Source organism: Macadamia integrifolia, chromosome 12 (assembly GCF_013358625.1).
Source record: "Macadamia integrifolia cultivar HAES 741 chromosome 12, SCU_Mint_v3, whole genome shotgun sequence".
Taxonomy (NCBI): Eukaryota; Viridiplantae; Streptophyta; class Magnoliopsida; order Proteales; family Proteaceae; genus Macadamia; species Macadamia integrifolia.
Window position 1 is genome coordinate 2,630,635 of NC_056568.1, and position 19,033 is coordinate 2,649,667.

Sequence of the window (19,033 nt, forward strand, 5' to 3'; positions counted from 1 at the left end):
TTCCATGTCAATATAGAAATATTAACTCATAAATCTCTCTAGGTTTCACAGGAACCACAAGGGGAAAGCTACATGTTCTAATTGGGGCTCACCATGTCCACAGAGACGAGCAGTCTCACGAAAATGTCATGACCACAGCCTTACTTGCATTTTCATCTCTTTAGCAAAACCTCAAAAGTAATTTTTAGGGTGTATTTGGCATGCAAGAAATGGATAGAATAGAAAAGAAAAGAAAAGAAAAGCATGATAAACAAAAATAGTGATAAAACCAAGACATTTATATTTCTCATTTCTCCTTCCAAAATTTTCAATTTTTTTTCCAAACAATTGGATCTCTGGCTCAGCCCAACTCCGTTGATTCTCAACCATCCAAACAATTGGATCCTTTCTGTGCAACCACTTATGATGGGAGAGCCAATATTGTGGGTTCGGTATGCGTTCTTGCTATACATTCTGTCTTGAATGCATTCTAAAGCGAGAAAATAGAGAAAATTGGGTTTCAAAATGCATAATAGACTTGAAATCTATCCCAAGAATGCAAACCAAGCACAATATTAGTCTCTGGTTCGGAGGTGAAAACTAAGACAGTTTTGGCATGGCATTAGGGCATTCTCTTGAGACCGCACCACCAACACCCATTGCTTCGCTATAAGAAAAAAGAAACATAACAAAATTTCTCTGCATTTCCACAAACTCAGCCCAGAGCAATGGCGTAAATGCCTGAAACTAATAAGAGGCCTCCTTTGCTAGCACATCATCCAGGCAGACCAGGCAAGAAGCACATTACTAACCTTCGGTTTCTAGGACCAGGACCAATACCAATACCAATACCAATAGCAAAGGAGTGTAGAGTACTCAACAATGTCGAAAACAAACAATACATTTTGTCATAATTTAACCCAACAATCTCAATATACAAAGCGGATAGAATTACAAAATTCCCAGTAAGTAATAAACTAAGAGTAAAGCCAATATTAACTCTCATATAAATGGAAGACAAAAAAGGCTCTACCTACATGTACATCCATCCATCCATCCAACCTGCACATCTCTTGCATGTGCCAAATCATTCCCTCAAGCCATCTCTACCCTCAGTGAATTTAACAAGAAGAACCGAAAGGATGTGGAAAGACACCCCCCCCCCTCCTCTCCTAATGTACTTTCAGCAACAATCCAACCCCTGGCAGTGAGTATACTGGGTCTTCGCCAAATGCTATCAAAAGTCGAATTCACCAGTCGCCTGCAGAAAATAGAAGCTCTCTCAAATGGGAACCTAGAGACAGAAACACATGCAAAGCACCAACAACCCCACCCCACATCCCCCCCACCCCCCAACCAAAAAAAAACCAACCCCAAAAAAAATGAAAAATACAAAATGATGAGCAAAGATAAATAAGGTTTTGGGATTTTAAAATTTTAAAAACACACCTTAGTGAAGAGAACGTCCTTGTTGTTTATGTGCATAATACCATCCTTAAGTGTGCATTTCCATCTGCTTTTTGTTCGGGTCACCTGTATGACATTTAATACACAATGAGGTCAATGCCAAGGGCTTGTCTCATTAAGCCTTAGTATAATAATTACATAATTACTGCTGCAGCATAATAGCATACAGGAACAGTATACCTTGTCAAACTGTGCCAAAACCAGATGCTGTGTATTCGGCTCATCTCCTTCATCCACATCGTCTACTTCATCATCATCATTTTCATTCAGGGGTTCATCCTCATCATCAGCCTCCACAATTTCATTTTGTGTGCCAACAACTGGTGTGCCTGCTTGTAGATCTAAATCAATTGGAAGCATGTGACATTCCACAATTAGTAAGCAGAAGAGCTATAGCAGTATAATTGTCTGTGAAAGAAAAAAGTTACTCCAAAACATTACCATGGCCAGCTGGTGTATTCACTGCATTGTAGTCTTCACTTGCAACTCCTTGGTAAGGATACAACTTCAATATGGAAAACAAAGCCAACACTGTTACAAATAGGAATAATGCTTGAATTTGACTTTTTTATACGTGTAGGATATAGAACATATGCAAAATGTATCAACCTAAATTTACCCACTGACTCCTTCCAAGAACCAGACTACACACTGGATTGGTACTAGTACAAAAGCAGAACTAATACAAATGTTAATCCAATGGGTTACACCAAGTTTTATGGCCAAGGAATTAGGTTCTGAACAGTATTTCAACCAAATGTATAATACCAGGTACCCCTTTGATTGGTAAATTCTGATTCAACCTGCCAATGTAAACAATTCTTTCCAGCTTAGGGTCAGGATTCCCAGAGAGGCAGGCATTTACCAGCCCAGGTTAAATTCTGATCAAATCCAGTTGATATCAAGCCCATAATGCCTATATTTACAACTCACATTTTGTTATACGCATATATATTATTTTGGCAAATAGTTATACGTTTAGAATATGAAAGATAAGGTTTGCTCCCTCCTGGCCCCCCTTTTCTTTTGAGCATCTGGTGAGGAGAAAACATGAAGTTATAGTTTTTCATATTTTAAACAATTGATCATATTTGACAAACAGGAGTCTTCAACCACTACTCCAAACATATCTACCCTTCCCACATAACAGAAACAGAAGTAACCAATAAATAATCCAACTAAGACATGTGGATAAAAATGCACAGAAAGTATTTTAAGAAAAAGAGACCCCACCCCTCTTTCCCCAAAACAGAAAAAGTTGTTTCGGTTGTGCATTATTGAACCAGGACAGGCTATAACTAAATCTCAACCTAGTTTGAATTCAGGGTCAGATTTGGGTAGGTATAGCATACAAACCCAAGCAAGCCCAGCCCAGCCCAGCCCAGCAAAACCATCAAGACCTTTTATTTCAAAATGCCAACCACCCAAACAGAAAGCCTCTATAGACAAAACTAGTTCCAACTACAGCCAAATTACTGGAGCCATCTTTGCTGTCGTGGATAGGCCATAACCCAAATGCTGCAAAAACGAACATCTAAACTTCAAATCAATCTACACTGGACTCTTGGATAAACATTCAGTCAATCTAATGCTTCTAGAAAGTCACCAAAATTTGGGTGAAGTTTCCATCAATCAGAATTAGGTATACTGATCAATCTCAGTTTTGGACTCATTCAAGAAGTTAGTCACCCCATGGAAATGCCAACAATGACTGTGCTTTTAGATAATTCATAAATAAAGTAGGGGTGAAGCATGTAGCAATGAAATGCTTATATGCATGCATGCAACCATACATAGATATCTGCAGGCATGTACAAATATGCAAGTATTCAGACAGTTGGATTATAGTTTACATTTGGCGTGGAGACTATCTCATCATAAGCATCAGGAATGGGCCCATCCTGCTGAGGTATCCATGAAGAAGCCCTCACAACTGGAGCCAGTAATACCTCATCATTTCTGGTAACTCTACTGCATCTGTCTGGAAAATTTTCCACTTTGTTCACCTGAAACTCAGCAACATAGCCAGAGATGATTCAGAAGATTGCCACAAATCAAAAAAAGGAAAACAGATATCGACATAGAGTGATGCAGATACATAACCAAAATGGGCTTGTTTTAATAGGAATAAGCCTTGGGTTGAATTATATATGTGTTGGGCCTTTAGTTCAATGGGTCACTTTAATGGGCCTATAATATGGCTATAGGCTAGTGTTAGATCAAACACCAAAAAATACGATAAAATAAACCAAGACAGATCGCACAACACAAAGATTTAACGAGGTTCACACATCAGGGTGGTGTGCTACGTCCTCGGGCGAAGAAGAAGATGTTTCACTATGTAGAAGAGAGATTACACCCCAAGCAGTGGCGAGAAAACTCGCCCTGAAACCCTAGCTTGAAAAACTCCTAAAATACAATGACTTTTTCAACAAGACATTATATACTCCAAGTCACGGGTCGACCCATCGGGTCGTAATCAATCCAGTCAAACCATTCCACCGTGGGGCTATGCCCCCCGCACCCCCATATGAGATATGTGATGGAAGCAGAGGGGTTGGGCCGATCTGCTTCCATCATAGATCTCAGAAAAACTTCCCATTCGGGGCGCCACCAAAATATGTCGGAGTGGGTCAATCTTCAAAACGAGTCAAGAATTCGAGACAAACTTAACAAATCTCCACCTTGGCTTGAATTCTCCTCCAACAAACAAACAAATAGCTAAAATCTTCATCTTAGCAACACACAAAGGCTTAGTCAACATATCAGCTGGATTATCTTCAGTACCAATCTTCAACACTTAAATATTACCTTGAGCAATTATCTCTTTTATGAAATGATACCGAATATCAATGTGCTTTGTCCTCTCATGATACATCGGATCTTTAGTGAAGTGAATTTTATGAAATGATACCGAACATCAATGTGCTTTGTCCTCTCATGATACATTGGATCTTCAGTGAAGTGAATTTTATGAAATGATATCGAACATTGATGTGATTTGTCCTCTCATGATACATCGGATCTTTAGTCAAGTGAATAGCACTCTGGCTATCACAATGGACAACAGTCACCCCATGATCCATGCTGAGTTCTCCCAACAAACCTCTAAGCCAAATAGCTTCTTTAATTGCCCCAGTCACTGCCATATACTCTGCTTCAGTAGTAGATAATGCAACTGTAGCCTGTAAAGTAGCTTTCCAACTAACCGTACTTCCTCCAAGAGTAAATACATAGCCTGTGAATGACCTCCTCTTGTCAAGATCACCTGCATAATCTGAATCAACATAACCAGATAAACTATCACTATTCCTCCCAAACTCCAAACAAACACCAGAGGTCCCTTTCAAGTACCTAAGTATCCACGTCACTGCTTCCCAATGAGCTTTACCTGGGCATGACAAATATCTGCTCGCCACACTGACAGCTTGTGAAATGTCAAGACGAGTGCAAACCATAGCATCATAACAGAGCCAACTACACTAGAGTATGGAACACGTGACATGTACTCAACCTCTTCATCTGTCTTAGGTTATAGAGTAGTTGAAAGTCTAAAATGAGATGCAAGAGGAGTAGTTACAAGTTTGGAATCTTTCATGCCAAAACGATTCAATACCTTCTCAGTGTACTTCTATTGAGATAGCCATAGCTTCCCTGCTTTTCTATCCCTCTTGATCTCCATACCAAGGATCTTCCTTGCTCCCCCAAATCTTTCATCTCAAATTCAGAACTTAATTGTTCCTTCAACCTGTTGACCTCATTCCTATCTTTTGCTGCAATCAACATATCATCAACATAAAGCAGCAAATATATGAATGACCCATCAGAGAGCTTTCTTAAATAAACACAACAGTCATATTGACACCTACAGTATCAAAACTAACCATGACCGAATCAAACCTTTTACACCACTGTCTAGGAGACTATTTCAAACCATATAGGGACTTCTTCAACAAGCATACATGGTCCTCCTTACCTTCAATAGAAAACCCTTCAGGTTGATGCATATAAACCTGTTCTTCTAGTTCACCATGCAAGAATGCTGTTTTCACATCAAATTGCTCCAAATCCAAATCATGCATAGCAACTAGAGCAAGCAGGACACAAATAGAACTATGCTTAACAACAGGTGAGAAAACATCATTAAAATCAATTCCTTGTACCTAACTGTAGCTCTTTGCAACCAAACGTGCCTTGTACCTAGTATCTTCAACACCTGAGGCAGATTCCTTCTTCTTGAAGACCCATTTGCAACCAACAAATTTCTTGCCTGTTCTTAGCTTGACAAGCTCCCAAGTCTGATTTTTATAAAGAGATTCAATCTCTTCATTCATGGCACCTAACCATTTTGTAGAATCAACTGAAATAACAGCTTCAGAATATGTTGCAGGCTCACTATTTTCAATTGTATCTACAACAGATAATGCATAAGCAACAAATTCAGCATGCTCATACTTTTGTGGTTGTCTAATATTCCTCCTTGGTCTATCCTTGGCAATGTTGTACCGCTCTTCTTCTTGATTTTCTTGAGCATCATCTCCTTCAGTGTAAGTAGGTAGTTGAACTTAAGTAGATTATGCTTTGTTTGAAGATCAACCACCAATTTCACACTCCACCTTCTCTCTAGATTTTTCTTGACCTTCATCACAATAAACATGAGCTTCTTTCCTAGGATGCAACATAGCAGATTCATCAAAAGTAACATCTCTGCTAAGAAGAAATTTTGGTGAATTTGGATCAAGACACAACTTGTATCCCTTCACTCCAGATCTATACCCAAGAAAAATGTATTTCTTGGCCCTAGGTTCCAACTTCCCTTCATTCACATGTGCATAAGTAGGACATCCAAATACTTTCAAATTAGAGTAGTCTGCAGGCTTACATGATCAAATTTCTTCTGGAGTCTTGCACTCAATAGCTGTGCAAGGAGATCAATTCACCAACAAGGTTGCTGCGTTAACTGCTTCTACCCAGAACTCCTTGCCCAATCCTGCATTTGATAACATACACCTTGCCTTTTCTAACAAGATTCTATTCATACGCTCTGCCGCTCCATTCTGCTAGAGTGTTTTAACAACTGTATGGTGTCTTACAATACTTTCATATTTGCAAAACTCATTAAAGTCACCTTCATAGAACTCTAGAACATTATCGGTTCTCAACCTCTTAATTTGTTTCTCAGTCTGCTTCTCAAGCAAATTCTTCCACTGTTTAAAAGTGATAAATACTTCATTTTTGTGCTTCAAGAAATAGACCCAAATCTTCCTAGAGAAATCATCAATGAAAGTAAGCAAGTACCTTGCACCAACCCTGGAGGACCCCCATAGGTCTGAATGAATGTAGTCCAAAGTTCCCTTAGTCCTGTGAATAGCAGTACTGAAACTATTCCCTTAGTCCTGTGAATAGCAGTACTGAAACTGACTCTCTTCTACTTCCTAAACACACAATGCTCACCGAACTCCATTACTCCTGTATTCTGACCACACAACAAGCCCCTTTTACTTAATGATGCCATCCCTCTTTCACTCATATGGCCTAACCTCATGTACCATAAATTTGTGACATCTGATTCAGACATAGATGACAAAGCTACTGCAACAGACCCAGTGACTGTAGTAACCTGCAACACATACAAACTGCCAACCTTAATTCCTTTCATCAATAAGAGAACACCCTTGCTGATCTTCATGACTCCACCTTCAGCTGTATACTTGCACCCATTCGAATCAAAAGAGCCTAAACTGATGAGATTCTTCTTCAAATCAGGGACATGTCTGATATTAGACAGTTCTGACAATGCTATCATACATCTTGATATTGATCATTCTCATTCCACTAGTCTTACAAGAAGCATTATTTCTCATCAACACAACTCCACCTCGAACTGATTCACATGTGAACCATTCACGATTGGGACACATATAGTAAGAACAACTAGAGTCAAGAATCCATTCATCCTGTGATCTGACTCTGTCATCAGTCACCAAAAGCATATTAGACTCACTCTCATCTTCAGCAATATTAGCTTCTGCAGAACCATCTCTTCTGTTGATTTTGGGCACCGCCACCTGCTTTTTGCTTATTTAAAAACTTATAGCATTTAGATTTAAATTTAATATGCTCATTTTTCTTACAGTAATTACAGGTCAAATTCTTGTGCTTAGATTTTGATCTAACCTTCTTTTTGTCATCATCTGAACCTCTTTCATTTGTTTGCTCTCTAGTTACCAAACCAACACCATCAGATTTATTGGTAGACGTCAACTCATCATCAATCTTCTGCTTGCTTTACAGATTCGTTTTGACATCCTCAACAGAGATTGTCTCTCTACCACAAATCATGGTATCCCTAAAATGCTTACAGGATGGAGGCAGAGAACATAATAATCATAGAGCCAAATCTTTATCGTCTATTTTAACATCTTTTTCAAATCAGTAACAATAAAATTAAACTCAGATATATGGGGTTTAATAGAAGTACTTTCACCCATATGAAGGGTATACAGTTGTTACTTCAATCTCAACTTATTGGTGAGGGATTTGGTGAGGTAGAGATTCTTTAACTTCGCCCATAACTCTGCAGCCATTTTCTCTTAGAGAACTTCCTGTAGAACATCATTCGAAAGACACAACTGAATAGCTAAAAGGGTTTTATCATCCAAATCGTTTCAATCATCATCGGACATAGATGCAAGTTTCTTCACCTTCCCAAATAAAGTTTTCTTCAAACTCTGTTGCGTAAGAACAGCCATCATCCGAACCTGCCATAGACTAAAACTGATGTTGCCATCGAACCTATCAATATCGTATTTCGTTGAAGCCATGGACCGAAGTAACTCAAAGCTCTGATACCAGTTTTTTAGATCAAACACCAAAAAATACAATAAAATAAACCAAAACATATCGCACAACACAGAGATTTAACGAGGTTCACACACCAGGGTGGTGTGCTACGTCCTCGGGCGAAGAAGAAAATATTTCACTATGCAAAAGAGAGATTACACCCAAGCAACGGCGAGAAAACTCACCCTGAAACCCTAGCTCGAAAAACCCCCAAAATACAATGACTTTCTCAACAAGATAATAGTACATTATATACTCCAAGTCGCAGGTCGACCCATCGGGTCGCGGCCCAACCCCTCTACTTCCATCACAGATCTCAGAAAAACTTCCCATTCAGGTTGCCACCAAAATATATCGGAGCAGGTCAATCTTCAAAACGGGTCAAGAATTCGAGACAAACTTAACAGCTAGGCATTCGAGATTAGTTAAGGTAGAGTCTTTATTTCTTTATTTTACTTCTAAGTGTTTTAGTTAGGCTAGATTAGGATTCTATAAGTTCAGTCCTGTTTTAAGTCTATACAACAATCATAACCTTATTTATCCCAACTAAATGGGGTCAGCTACATGGATCCGATATGGTCTAAAAATGTAATAGAAATAAGAATAAAAAGAAGTAACAAAAAGGAAGTAAAAGGAGGTAAAATGAGACAAGAAAAAATCAAAGCAATAGTAAAAGCAAAATCACATGAACATCCCCTACAAGGGGTCGACTACGCAAGTTCTTATCCTCCACTTAATTCTATCCGCCTAGAATCGAGCACTACCATTTGCATATCTTTTCTTACCATTTTGTCAATATTCATTTTAGACCTACCCCTACGTCTTATGGCTCCATCTAATTGACTGTGGTCGCTCCTCCTTGCTAGGGCATCCATGGGTCTCCGTTGAACATGAACACACCACCTCAACAGATACTTGCAAAGTTTGTCCTAGATCGGTGCAACCCCCAATTTGTTTTTAATACAATCATTCCTTACTCTATCTCTCCTGGTCTTTACCACGCAATCCTCCCAACATCCTCATCTCCGCTACACCCAGTTTATTCAAAATACTCTTCGTGATTGCCCAACACTCCATCCCATATGTCCTAGTTGGTCGTATTACTATCTTGTATAATTTTCCCTTGAGTTTAACACGCATGCGTTTGTCACATAACACTCCCGACGCATCCCTCCACTTCATCCATCCCACTTTAATTTTTTGGGAAACATCATCTATATATCACCCTCTTTGCTAATGATTGACCCCAAGTATTTAAAACAGTCACTCTGTGGTAGCTCCCGCTCCTCAAGTTTCACCGCTTCATCACCTCTCCTAGTTTCATTGAAGTTATACATCATATACTTTGTCTTCGTTCTGCTTATCATAAAATCTTTTTATTCCAAGCTTGATCTCCATAACTCCAATTTAGCATTAATCCCCTCCATTGTCAAATCTATCGAAACAATATCATCAAAAAATAACATAAACCACGGGACTTGATCTTGGATGTGCTGGTTAAATCATCCATGATGAGCGTAACCAAATAAGGGCTTAGAGTTGATCCTATGTGTAACCCAATTGTAATTGGGAATTTGCATCTTTGGCCCTCTGCTGTTTTGACATTCTTCTAGGGTTTTGTTCAGCAACATACCAAGGACATTTGGTCCAATTTTCAGCATCATCTAAGGTCCCTACATCAAACCGCACGTGTATTCCTAAACTACCCAATTTAAGGTTTTGTTACCTGAGTCAATTCTTATTATTTGTTGTTTTTATTGAAGTTTGTGATTAGAGATTTGAGTTTGGGCATCAATTTGGATTGGTCAATGAAGTTGAGTCGATCAATCTTGTGATCTATCTCCCTGTCAAGGTTTTGGATCGATTTCCTGGATGAAAAATCAACCTTCAGAAGAAATTGATTTTTGTCAGGATTTTGTGATATTAGTGTTAGAGATTATGTACTAAAGGTAGTTTGGGAACTAGTTAAGCTACTTATTCCCTTATATTGTAATTCTTCTTTTTTTCCTCTTTACCTCCCTAGGGAGATGTATGTAATTCCATAAAACATATTATTAGTGAATATATATATGTGTGTGTGTGTGTGTTGCAAAGTGTTAGTGTATGAGTGAATGCATCGGTTGGAGGGCAATAGGTGACCGTAAACCTCCGTACCGTGGGATTATATTTGATACAAGCAGTTAGTTTCTTATTGGGTTTAGGATAGTTGTTAGCTAAGTTAGATTTAATTTCCTATTTTGATTATGCTTTCCTATTTGGGTTATGACTATGTAATAGGTAGTTTATATATTGAATGAAAGGGAATGTCCCAACTACATGGTGTTGTGACTCCCAAGTTATACTGATGCAGATTAATCACCAAAATAGGCTTGTTTTAGTAGGAATAAACCTAGGGTTGGGTTACATACATGTTGGGCCTTTGATCCCATGTGGTTTGAGTGTAATAAACCACTTTTATGGGTTTGAAAAGGGGGCTCTAAGGATGCATACGGGATTACTAGTTAATTTCCATTTTCATTTGTTTCCTTTTTAGATGGGGTTATTTAGTTTCTAATTTTCAGTCATAAGTTAGTTCCTAATTCCAGTTGTTTTATTTCCAGATTTAGTAACTAGATGTTAGTAATCTTTATTGCAGTTTTTTAGTAACTTTGAAGTTACTGAATTGTAATCACCCCCCCCCATCATTATTATAAATAAAAGAGAGGGCTCCCATTAAGCCCTACGAATTTTATGAACAAAAAAGATGCTGCTGTGTTTTCTCCTCTGGAGTGTTTCTTTGTGTTTGATCAAGGTCTCGTATTTGGTGTTTGATCCAAGCGACTCCTTGCGGCGAGAAGTCCAAGAGGTCTCTCAAATTTTATTGCTCTTTCTCAACTAATTCAAGTTTTATTCTCAGAGATCTATTGCTGTTACAATCAGGTATTTATAATTTTAATTTCCTGCCCAGAATTCCTGAAACAGAGCCAATCGGCCTCTTCTGTTGGAATCAGTTCCAGCCATTGGCTGGCTCCCAAACTTTGGTCGATTGTTCCCTTGTACCCCCTTTAAGAATCGATCCAAAGTAGGCCTGATTCTATGCAGCCATTAGTGAGATATTCAAAATCTCTGATATTTTGTCCTATAGTGATTCTGCCAGAATATAACCAGAATCGATGGCCTGATTTGTCCTACTCTGTTCTGTCATTTTCTTCTGTTGTTTTGGGACTGTTGCCCCATGTTACTGCTGGTTTTTATTTATTTGATCAACTAATATCTGGCCTAAGCGGTAATGAGTACTGAGATCGATAGCTACTGGTTTATCTCTTTCCTGTTGATTTGATATTGCTGGTGTATTGGGATTGGCCGTGGTTGTTCTTTGTTTAAAAGTTCCTACAATTTGGGTCTAGTTTAACTTATCAAATCTAGTCCTACATTATATACCAATCTCTTTGTGTCTCTTATATTTCTTCTACTTTGATTTTGGTTCTCAAATCTTTACAAAGAGATCATTCTCTACACACAAGATTATATCATCAATTTCTCTTCTTCTTCTTCTTCTTCTTCTACCTTCTTCCCTAACCTTCTACTCTCTTGTTCTCTTTCAACCTTTACATTCCAACTTGTTATTAGAGCACTAAGATCTTGATTTGAGAGTCGTACTTTAAGTTTCCCACCTCCATTCTTTTCTCTCTTTGGAAACCTAGATTGCAAAGGGTTTCCAAAGAAGAGACCATTATGTGAAAAGCTTGAAGAACTCATGAAATGAGTTTAAAGGAAGATCAAAACAACCCTAAGAAGAAGTTCTATGCGAAGATATAGAAGATTGGAGCGGTTTGGAACTCACATCAACAAAAATAGGTTCCCACGAGGCCTAACGTCAACTTCTTCTTGGGATTCCTCTCTCTCCCATCTAACCACCATTGGAGGTGGGGTATGACTCTTTTGGATCTCCCTAGGCATACCTATCTCCCATGTGCAGCCTCAATTCAAGGAGAATAGAGTTGAGTTGTCAATATTTGCTCTCTCTCAAGGTACCGCCTCCCTTGTTCTGCTCTTTTTTTGCATCTGAAATGCAATTTGCGGTGGATTCCAGCAGTATTGGGTTGATGAGATGTATCGTTTGAGCTATTGGAATGATGGTTCACCTTAAAATGAGCTTTTGATTTGGATTTTTTGGTGGTGTGTTCGTATCCTTGCTGGGTTTAATTCTGAGTATGGGAAAAGAAGACTTTGGTTGAGTGTGTACTCCCCATCTTGTGTGTTACTATAAAAGTTTTCTTCTACAATATGTCCGAAGATAGTGGACTTGGTGAAGTTTCTGCCAATGCATCGAGTAGTGCTCATCCTACTCATATGACTTTTGAGAATCCAAGTACTCAAATCTCTATTGTGAAGCTAGACAACACCAACTATTTAGATTGGCCTCACTCTGTGAAGTTTTCCTTACGGAGTAAGGGAAGGCCGGGGTATGTTACAAGCATGGTTCGCACGTTTCGACCGTATCCCCAGGGGTCGAAACGATATGTTCTGTGACTTTTAAAAGTCACAGGTTTCGACCATGTTTTGACTAAATTTCCCATGTTTCGACCGAAAAATGGGAAATTTCAACCAAACCAACTGGTTCGCCCCTTTGGGTGGAACTCAGTCCTATATAAGTTTGTTTGAAAAGAAACTCAAGCCTTCTTTAGCAGAATTCGACCCTCTCTTCTTAGTTTTTTTCTCCTAGGAGTGAGAAACTTGGGGAAACAGTGGAGATTTCCATTTTTTGCCTAAAAAAGTTGAATCCAACTATCTAAAGGTTGGTTCTTGCTTCATCTACATAAAAAAGACAGTTTGGACCAAAAAGGTAAGTCCTTCCCCAAAAATCATTTTTTTTCATAGAATATACTTGTAAATAAAGTAGAATTATGTAAATTTTTTATATGTTACTTAAGAGGACCTGATCTATGCATTCTCGGTGCCCGAATTTTTATTTTTTTTGCATGTTAATGCTTTTTTTCTGTTTTTAAAAATGCATTTGCCTACAACATATTTCAGTCAACAACTCAGTGTAATGATCACCGAACCTTTGGTTCACCACACAAGTATGACTTTGTGTTTTTTTTTTTTTTTTTTTTTTTTTTTTTTTTTTTTAATGAAACTAATGGTGTGAATGTGTTAGAAATGTCTAAAATATGATGTACACAAAAAATAGGAAAAAAAACATTGTTTGGGGGTCGAAACCTAAGTTTCCACCAAACAGGGAAAAATTTCCTGGTTTCCTCGAAATTTCCCAGGTTTCGACCGAAATTTCAGTCTCCCCAAGGTTTGAAACCCGATACCTTAAACCTTGGTTACAAGTACCATCCCAAGCTCCTAACCAATATGACCCAACATATCCAAAATGGGAGACTGAGAACTCTATTATTATAACTTGGCTGATATTCTCTATGGAACCTAAGATTGAAAGGAGGTTTATAAGAAAAGAAACTACCAAGGACATTACAGACAATGTTGCCAAAACCTTTGATAGAGTAGAAGACTCAGCTAAGGTCTATCAACTACTCTAAAATGTCATTACAACGAAGCAAGGAACTAGGACCATTTCTGAGTACAACGATGTCATTGGTCTCTGGGAAGAGTATGATCATTATAGGGACCTTCAATTGTCCAATCCAGAAGATGAAGTTAAGGTTTACCGCACACTTGAAAAGGCGCCTGCTCTCATCTTACTAGGTGGTTTGAATCTGAAGTATGAGCCAATCTAGATAAAAATCCTGGCAAATCTCCTCTTCCATCCCTTGATGAGGTGTGTAGTTATTTGTAAAGTGAGAAGACTCGGCGAGTGGCCATGGAAGCTACACCCCCTCTTGAGAGATCAGCTCTTACTTCTAGCTCTCAGAGAGATTGGTGAGGTGGCAGCAAAGGCCAAGGGTCACCTCATGGAGATGATAGGCAATATGATCATTGTGAGAAATCTGGGCATATTAAAGAGAGATGCTAGGTTCTTTATAGCCGTCCTGGTACACGTGGTGGCCGTAAAGGAGGAGCTCAAGCACATAGTGTGCAAACTGAGACTGCTAATATAGGGTCCCTCCTAGCATATAGATAGAGCACAGGGAGGACATTGCAACATTCCGCAAGGTCATGTCAAAGCTAGATGGATCATCTTCTTTATTCACAATACAAAACTCTTCACCTTCAGCCTTGCAGGTTTCCACATTTGCTCCTTCCACAACTTCATCTTGGGTTATTGATTTTGGTGCCACTAACCACATGACTAGTATGTCCCATCATTATAATTCCTACACCATTAGTTCAGGTAGGGATAAGGTCAGGGTAGCCGATGGCTCCCTTTCCTCCATTTCTGGTAAAGGTAGTATTCTTGTTACTTCCTCCATTTCACTTGACTCTATTATTCATGTCCCTAACCTTGCCACTAATATTTTATCTGTCAGTCACATGACTATTTAAATTGTTGACACATTTTTTCCTTCTCATTGTCTCTTTCAGGATTTAGAGACGAAGAGGATTATTGGCAGTGAGTATGAAGAGAAAGGGCTCCACTTACTTGAACTATAATCACTTTTTTTTTTGCCCCAGCTCAGTCCTGTGTGTGTGGACATAGTGATGGCATTTTTGTGGATTATGTGATGCTTTGGAACCAATGTTTAGGACATCCCTCTTTTGTTATTATGAGAAAATAATTACTTCATTTATTTACTTATTTTTCTACTTCCCATGTCTTTCATTGTGAACCATGTATTTTTTTCCAAATATTGTCACTTTTCTTATCCTTATCATGGTAATAAATCTATTATTCCTTCCACATTATGCACTCTGATGTATAGGGCCTCCACTACTACCTCTTTATTTGGTTTTCGCTACTACGTTTCATTTGTCGATGATTTCTCCCATGCCACTTGGACTCATCTGATGAAACATAAGAGTGATGTTTATGATGCCTTTAAAAAATTTTATCATATGATTTGTACTTAGCTTGACACCAAAATTAAAATTGTTCATTCCGACAAAGGAGGGGGAATATATGTATGGTGGCCTTTAAGATTATTTTACTGATAATGGCATTGTCCATCAGCTAGCTTGTGTTGACACACCCCAACAAAATGGGGTAACTGAGAGGAAAAACCGTCATTTGATGGAAGTTAGTAGGAGTCTTCTCTTTGGTATGCATGTTCCTAAAAAAAATTTGGTCTGATGCTCTCCTTACTGCTGCCTTTCTAATCAACCATATGCTAAAAAAACTTCATGACTCCAAAACTACTTTGGACACCTTGTCTCCTTAGTCTTCTTCTTTCTATCTTCCCCTCGAAGTGTTTGGTTGAATTTGCTATGCCCATATTAACAAACCTTCTCAAACTAAACTGGACCGTAAGGCACTCAAATGCATCTTTCTTAGCTATTCCTCTATTACCAAATGTTACAAGTGCTACCATCCTTCTTCCCAGCGAAGGCTTCTATCAAAAGATGTCACCTTCCTTGAGTCTACTCCTTTTTTTGCTCCTCATCAGCATCCTCTACAGGGGAGAATAATAGGAGTGAAAAGGTTGCTAATAACATTAATTTTCTATCCCCATTGCCTATTTTTCCTTTTATGCTAGAAATTGGGAAACACAAAGAGATGGATATTGTTGGCATTGGTGAACCATTCAAGTGGTGGTTCAGGTTCTGGTAATGAAAAGGTGGATATTATGTACACAAGGACTAAGAAGACCTACCAAGAGTCCTCGTTGAATCCTCATCCTAAGATCCACCTTCCTTAGTCAGGTCACATCCCTTCTCCCTCATCTGAATTAGACCTTCCCATTACTATTAGAAAAGGAAAGAGAGTTTGTACTAATCTTATAGCCCAATTTGTTTCCTATAATTCTCTCTCCTATAGGTGTTCCCTTTACTGTTGCTCTTTCCTTTATTCCTATTCCCAAGAATGTCACTGAAGCTATGTCTAACTCTAAGTTGAAGCAAGCTATGACTGAGGAAGTGATGGCCCTTGAGAAAAATTGCAAATTGGGAACTAGTTGATCTTCCCAAGGGGAGAGTTCCAGTTGGATGCAGGTGGGTCTACACAATCAAGTACCAATCAGCTGGTACTATTGATAGATACAAGGCCAGGCTGATGGCAAAAGGATACAACCAGGTTTATAGGATTGAATATCGAGAGACATTTTCTCTAGTGGCTAAACATAATTCCATAAGGTCCTTTTATCTCTGGCAGCAAACAAAGACTGGCCATTGTATCATTTAGATGTGAAGAATGCCTCCCTTCATGGTGATTTAGAAAAGGAGGTGTGTATACAAACTCCTCTCAGCTTCAAGGTCCCTTCAGCAGAAGGGAAGGTGTGTCTCTTAAAAAGGCTTTATATTGTCTAAAACAATCTTCAAAAGCATGGTTTGAAAGGTTCAAACAGGCTACTCTGAAGAATGGATACTCACAGAGTCAAGCTGACCACACCTGGGTTACCAAACAAGGTAATGGCACCATCACAACTTTGATTGTCTATGTTGATGAAATTGTAGTGACTGGAGATGGCAGAGCTGAGATAGCGAAGTTGAAGACCTACTTATCTCAACAATTTAAAATCATAGATCTGAGGGCCCGGAAGTATTTTCTGGGAATTGAAGTGTCCAAATCCAACAAAGGCATTAATATATGCCAAATAAAGTTTGTTCTGGACCCACTGAAATAAATAGGAATGTTAGGTTACAAACTTACAAGTTCTCCTATTGAGCATAATCATAAACTTAAAAGACAATGGACCTTCCCTTGTTGATGTAAGGAAATATCATATGTTATTTGGGAAGCTTATCTACTTGCAGTGGGGGTGGTGAGTCAATTTATGCATGACCCCAAGAGTGGGCACTTGGATGTTGTCTACTGCATCTTCAAGCACTTGTAGTCTTCCCCAGGGAAAGGATTGCTTTATGTCTGGCATAACCACCTAAAAATAGAAGGCTACACTGATGCTGATTAGGCTGGTTCAGTTCTGACACGAGATCTACATAAGGCTATTGCACACTTGTGGGTGGCAACCTTGTCACATGGAGGAGCAAAAACAACCTGTGGTGGCTCGATCTAGTTCATAGGCAAAGTTTAGAGCTATGGCTTATGGAGTGTGAATTCATCTGATTGAGAAGGCTGGTCCAAGAGTTGGGATTTGATACCAAGGCACCCATGGGACTTTATTGTGACAACAATGCTGCCATAAGTATAGCACACAACAATGTTGCCATAAGTATAACACACAACCATGACAAGACAAAGCACAAAGAGGTGGACGGATACTTCATCAAAGAAAAGATTGACTCTGGTCACATTTGTACTCCTTTTGTGAGGACTGGAGATCAGCTGGCCGATATTTTCACGAAAGGGCTCGTCCATCATCAATTTAGTACTCTGTTGTCCAAGTTGGAAATGTATGGTATTTATTCTCCAACTTGAGGAGTGTTAGAGATTATGTACTAAGGGTAGTTCAGGAACTCATTAAGCTACTTATTCTCTTATATTGTAATTCTTTTTCTTTTCTTTTTTACGTCCCTAGGGAGGTGTATGTAATTCCATATAACATATTAGTGAAGATATATATATGTGTGGGAGAGATCATTCTCTCCACACAAGATTTCATCCTCAATTTCTCTTCTTCTCCTTCTACCTTCTTCCCTAGCCTTACCTCTTCTTCTACTCTCTTGTTCTCTTTCAACCTTTACATTCCAACTAATAACTGAAGCTAAAGCAAAGGGCATAGTTGTCATGGCATCGCCTAGGCGTCTCGATGGAAAAATAGACCATGGCAGTCCTACAATTTGCGTCTCTCACAGTTGGCGGTCGTCATTGGATGCTAGGCGTCGACATGGCGACGCCATGGATGCCATGGCACGATTTATTCCCCAGGCGGTCGACTTTATGTGTTATTTTTTTTTTACTAACAATATTTTGTTTATTATATGGCAGCGTAAAATTAAAACACCCGATGCCCGAAGAGACCAAAACCCTCGAAGCTCGAACTCTCGAAGAGACCAAAACCCCCGAAGCCGGCAGCCACCGCCTGCAACTTCTTCTTCTTCTCCTTCTCCGGCAGCAAGAGCGATGTCTTCTCCTTCTCCGGCAACAACAGCGACGTCTTCTCTTCTCTTTCTCCGGCAGCAAGAGCGACGTCTTCTCCTTCTCCGGCAGCAACAGCGACGTCTTCTCTTCTCTTTCTCCGGCAGCAAGAACGACAACAACCACAATACCACATCACCTGCGACATCTTCTCCTCTGGCAGCAAGAGCGACATCTTCTCCTCCGGCAGCAAGAGCGACAACCAGGTAAGGGCCCCACCTGCAAGTAACTTCGATCTTTCTCCTCCATCTTCTGATCTTTTTTTCTGCTTCAGATCTTTTCTTTTATGCAGCTTGCCTTCTATTCTCTGCTCTGGTTGGTTATTCTCTGCAACCTCTTCCCTCTGGTTCTTTGAGTTTCTCTTTGATTTTTTCAGTTTCAGTACCTTCTATTATTTGTTTTTTGATGGGTTGAAAGAAATGTAGGAATTATCATATGGGTTTAGATGGATTCATGTCCTTTTTCTGTTCTTTGTTGTTTTATCCTTTTCGATGTTTATAATATGTTTTCCTCTTTAGTTGTATATCTAGTTATCTACTATCTAGAGCTTGATCTGAAGGTGGGAAATCATATATTTTAGATTGCTGGAAAAAAAATATATAAGAACTTGACAATGGTCTTGGTTGTGTTTAGTGAAATGATTAAGTTGGATTTGTAAGTGTTTGA

At 39.0% G+C, this 19,033-nt stretch overlaps 1 protein-coding gene across 1 annotated transcript in view; it reads right to left on the minus strand.

Moving 5' to 3' along the window:
* Positions 1-864: 864 nt before the first annotated feature.
* The window catches only part of LOC122057775 (transcription initiation factor IIA large subunit-like), a 37,566-nt gene continuing 19,397 nt past the window's right edge, over positions 865-19,033 (minus strand). The window contains exons 7-11 of the mRNA XM_042620031.1: positions 3,300-3,452; positions 1,888-1,951; positions 1,627-1,787; positions 1,429-1,512; positions 865-1,240 (exon numbers count right to left, since the gene is read on the minus strand). Of these exons, the coding sequence (XP_042475965.1) occupies positions 1,217-1,240; positions 1,429-1,512; positions 1,627-1,787; positions 1,888-1,951; positions 3,300-3,452 (486 nt within the window). The 3' untranslated portion in view covers positions 865-1,216. The remainder of the gene's footprint in view (positions 1,241-1,428; positions 1,513-1,626; positions 1,788-1,887; positions 1,952-3,299; positions 3,453-19,033) is intronic.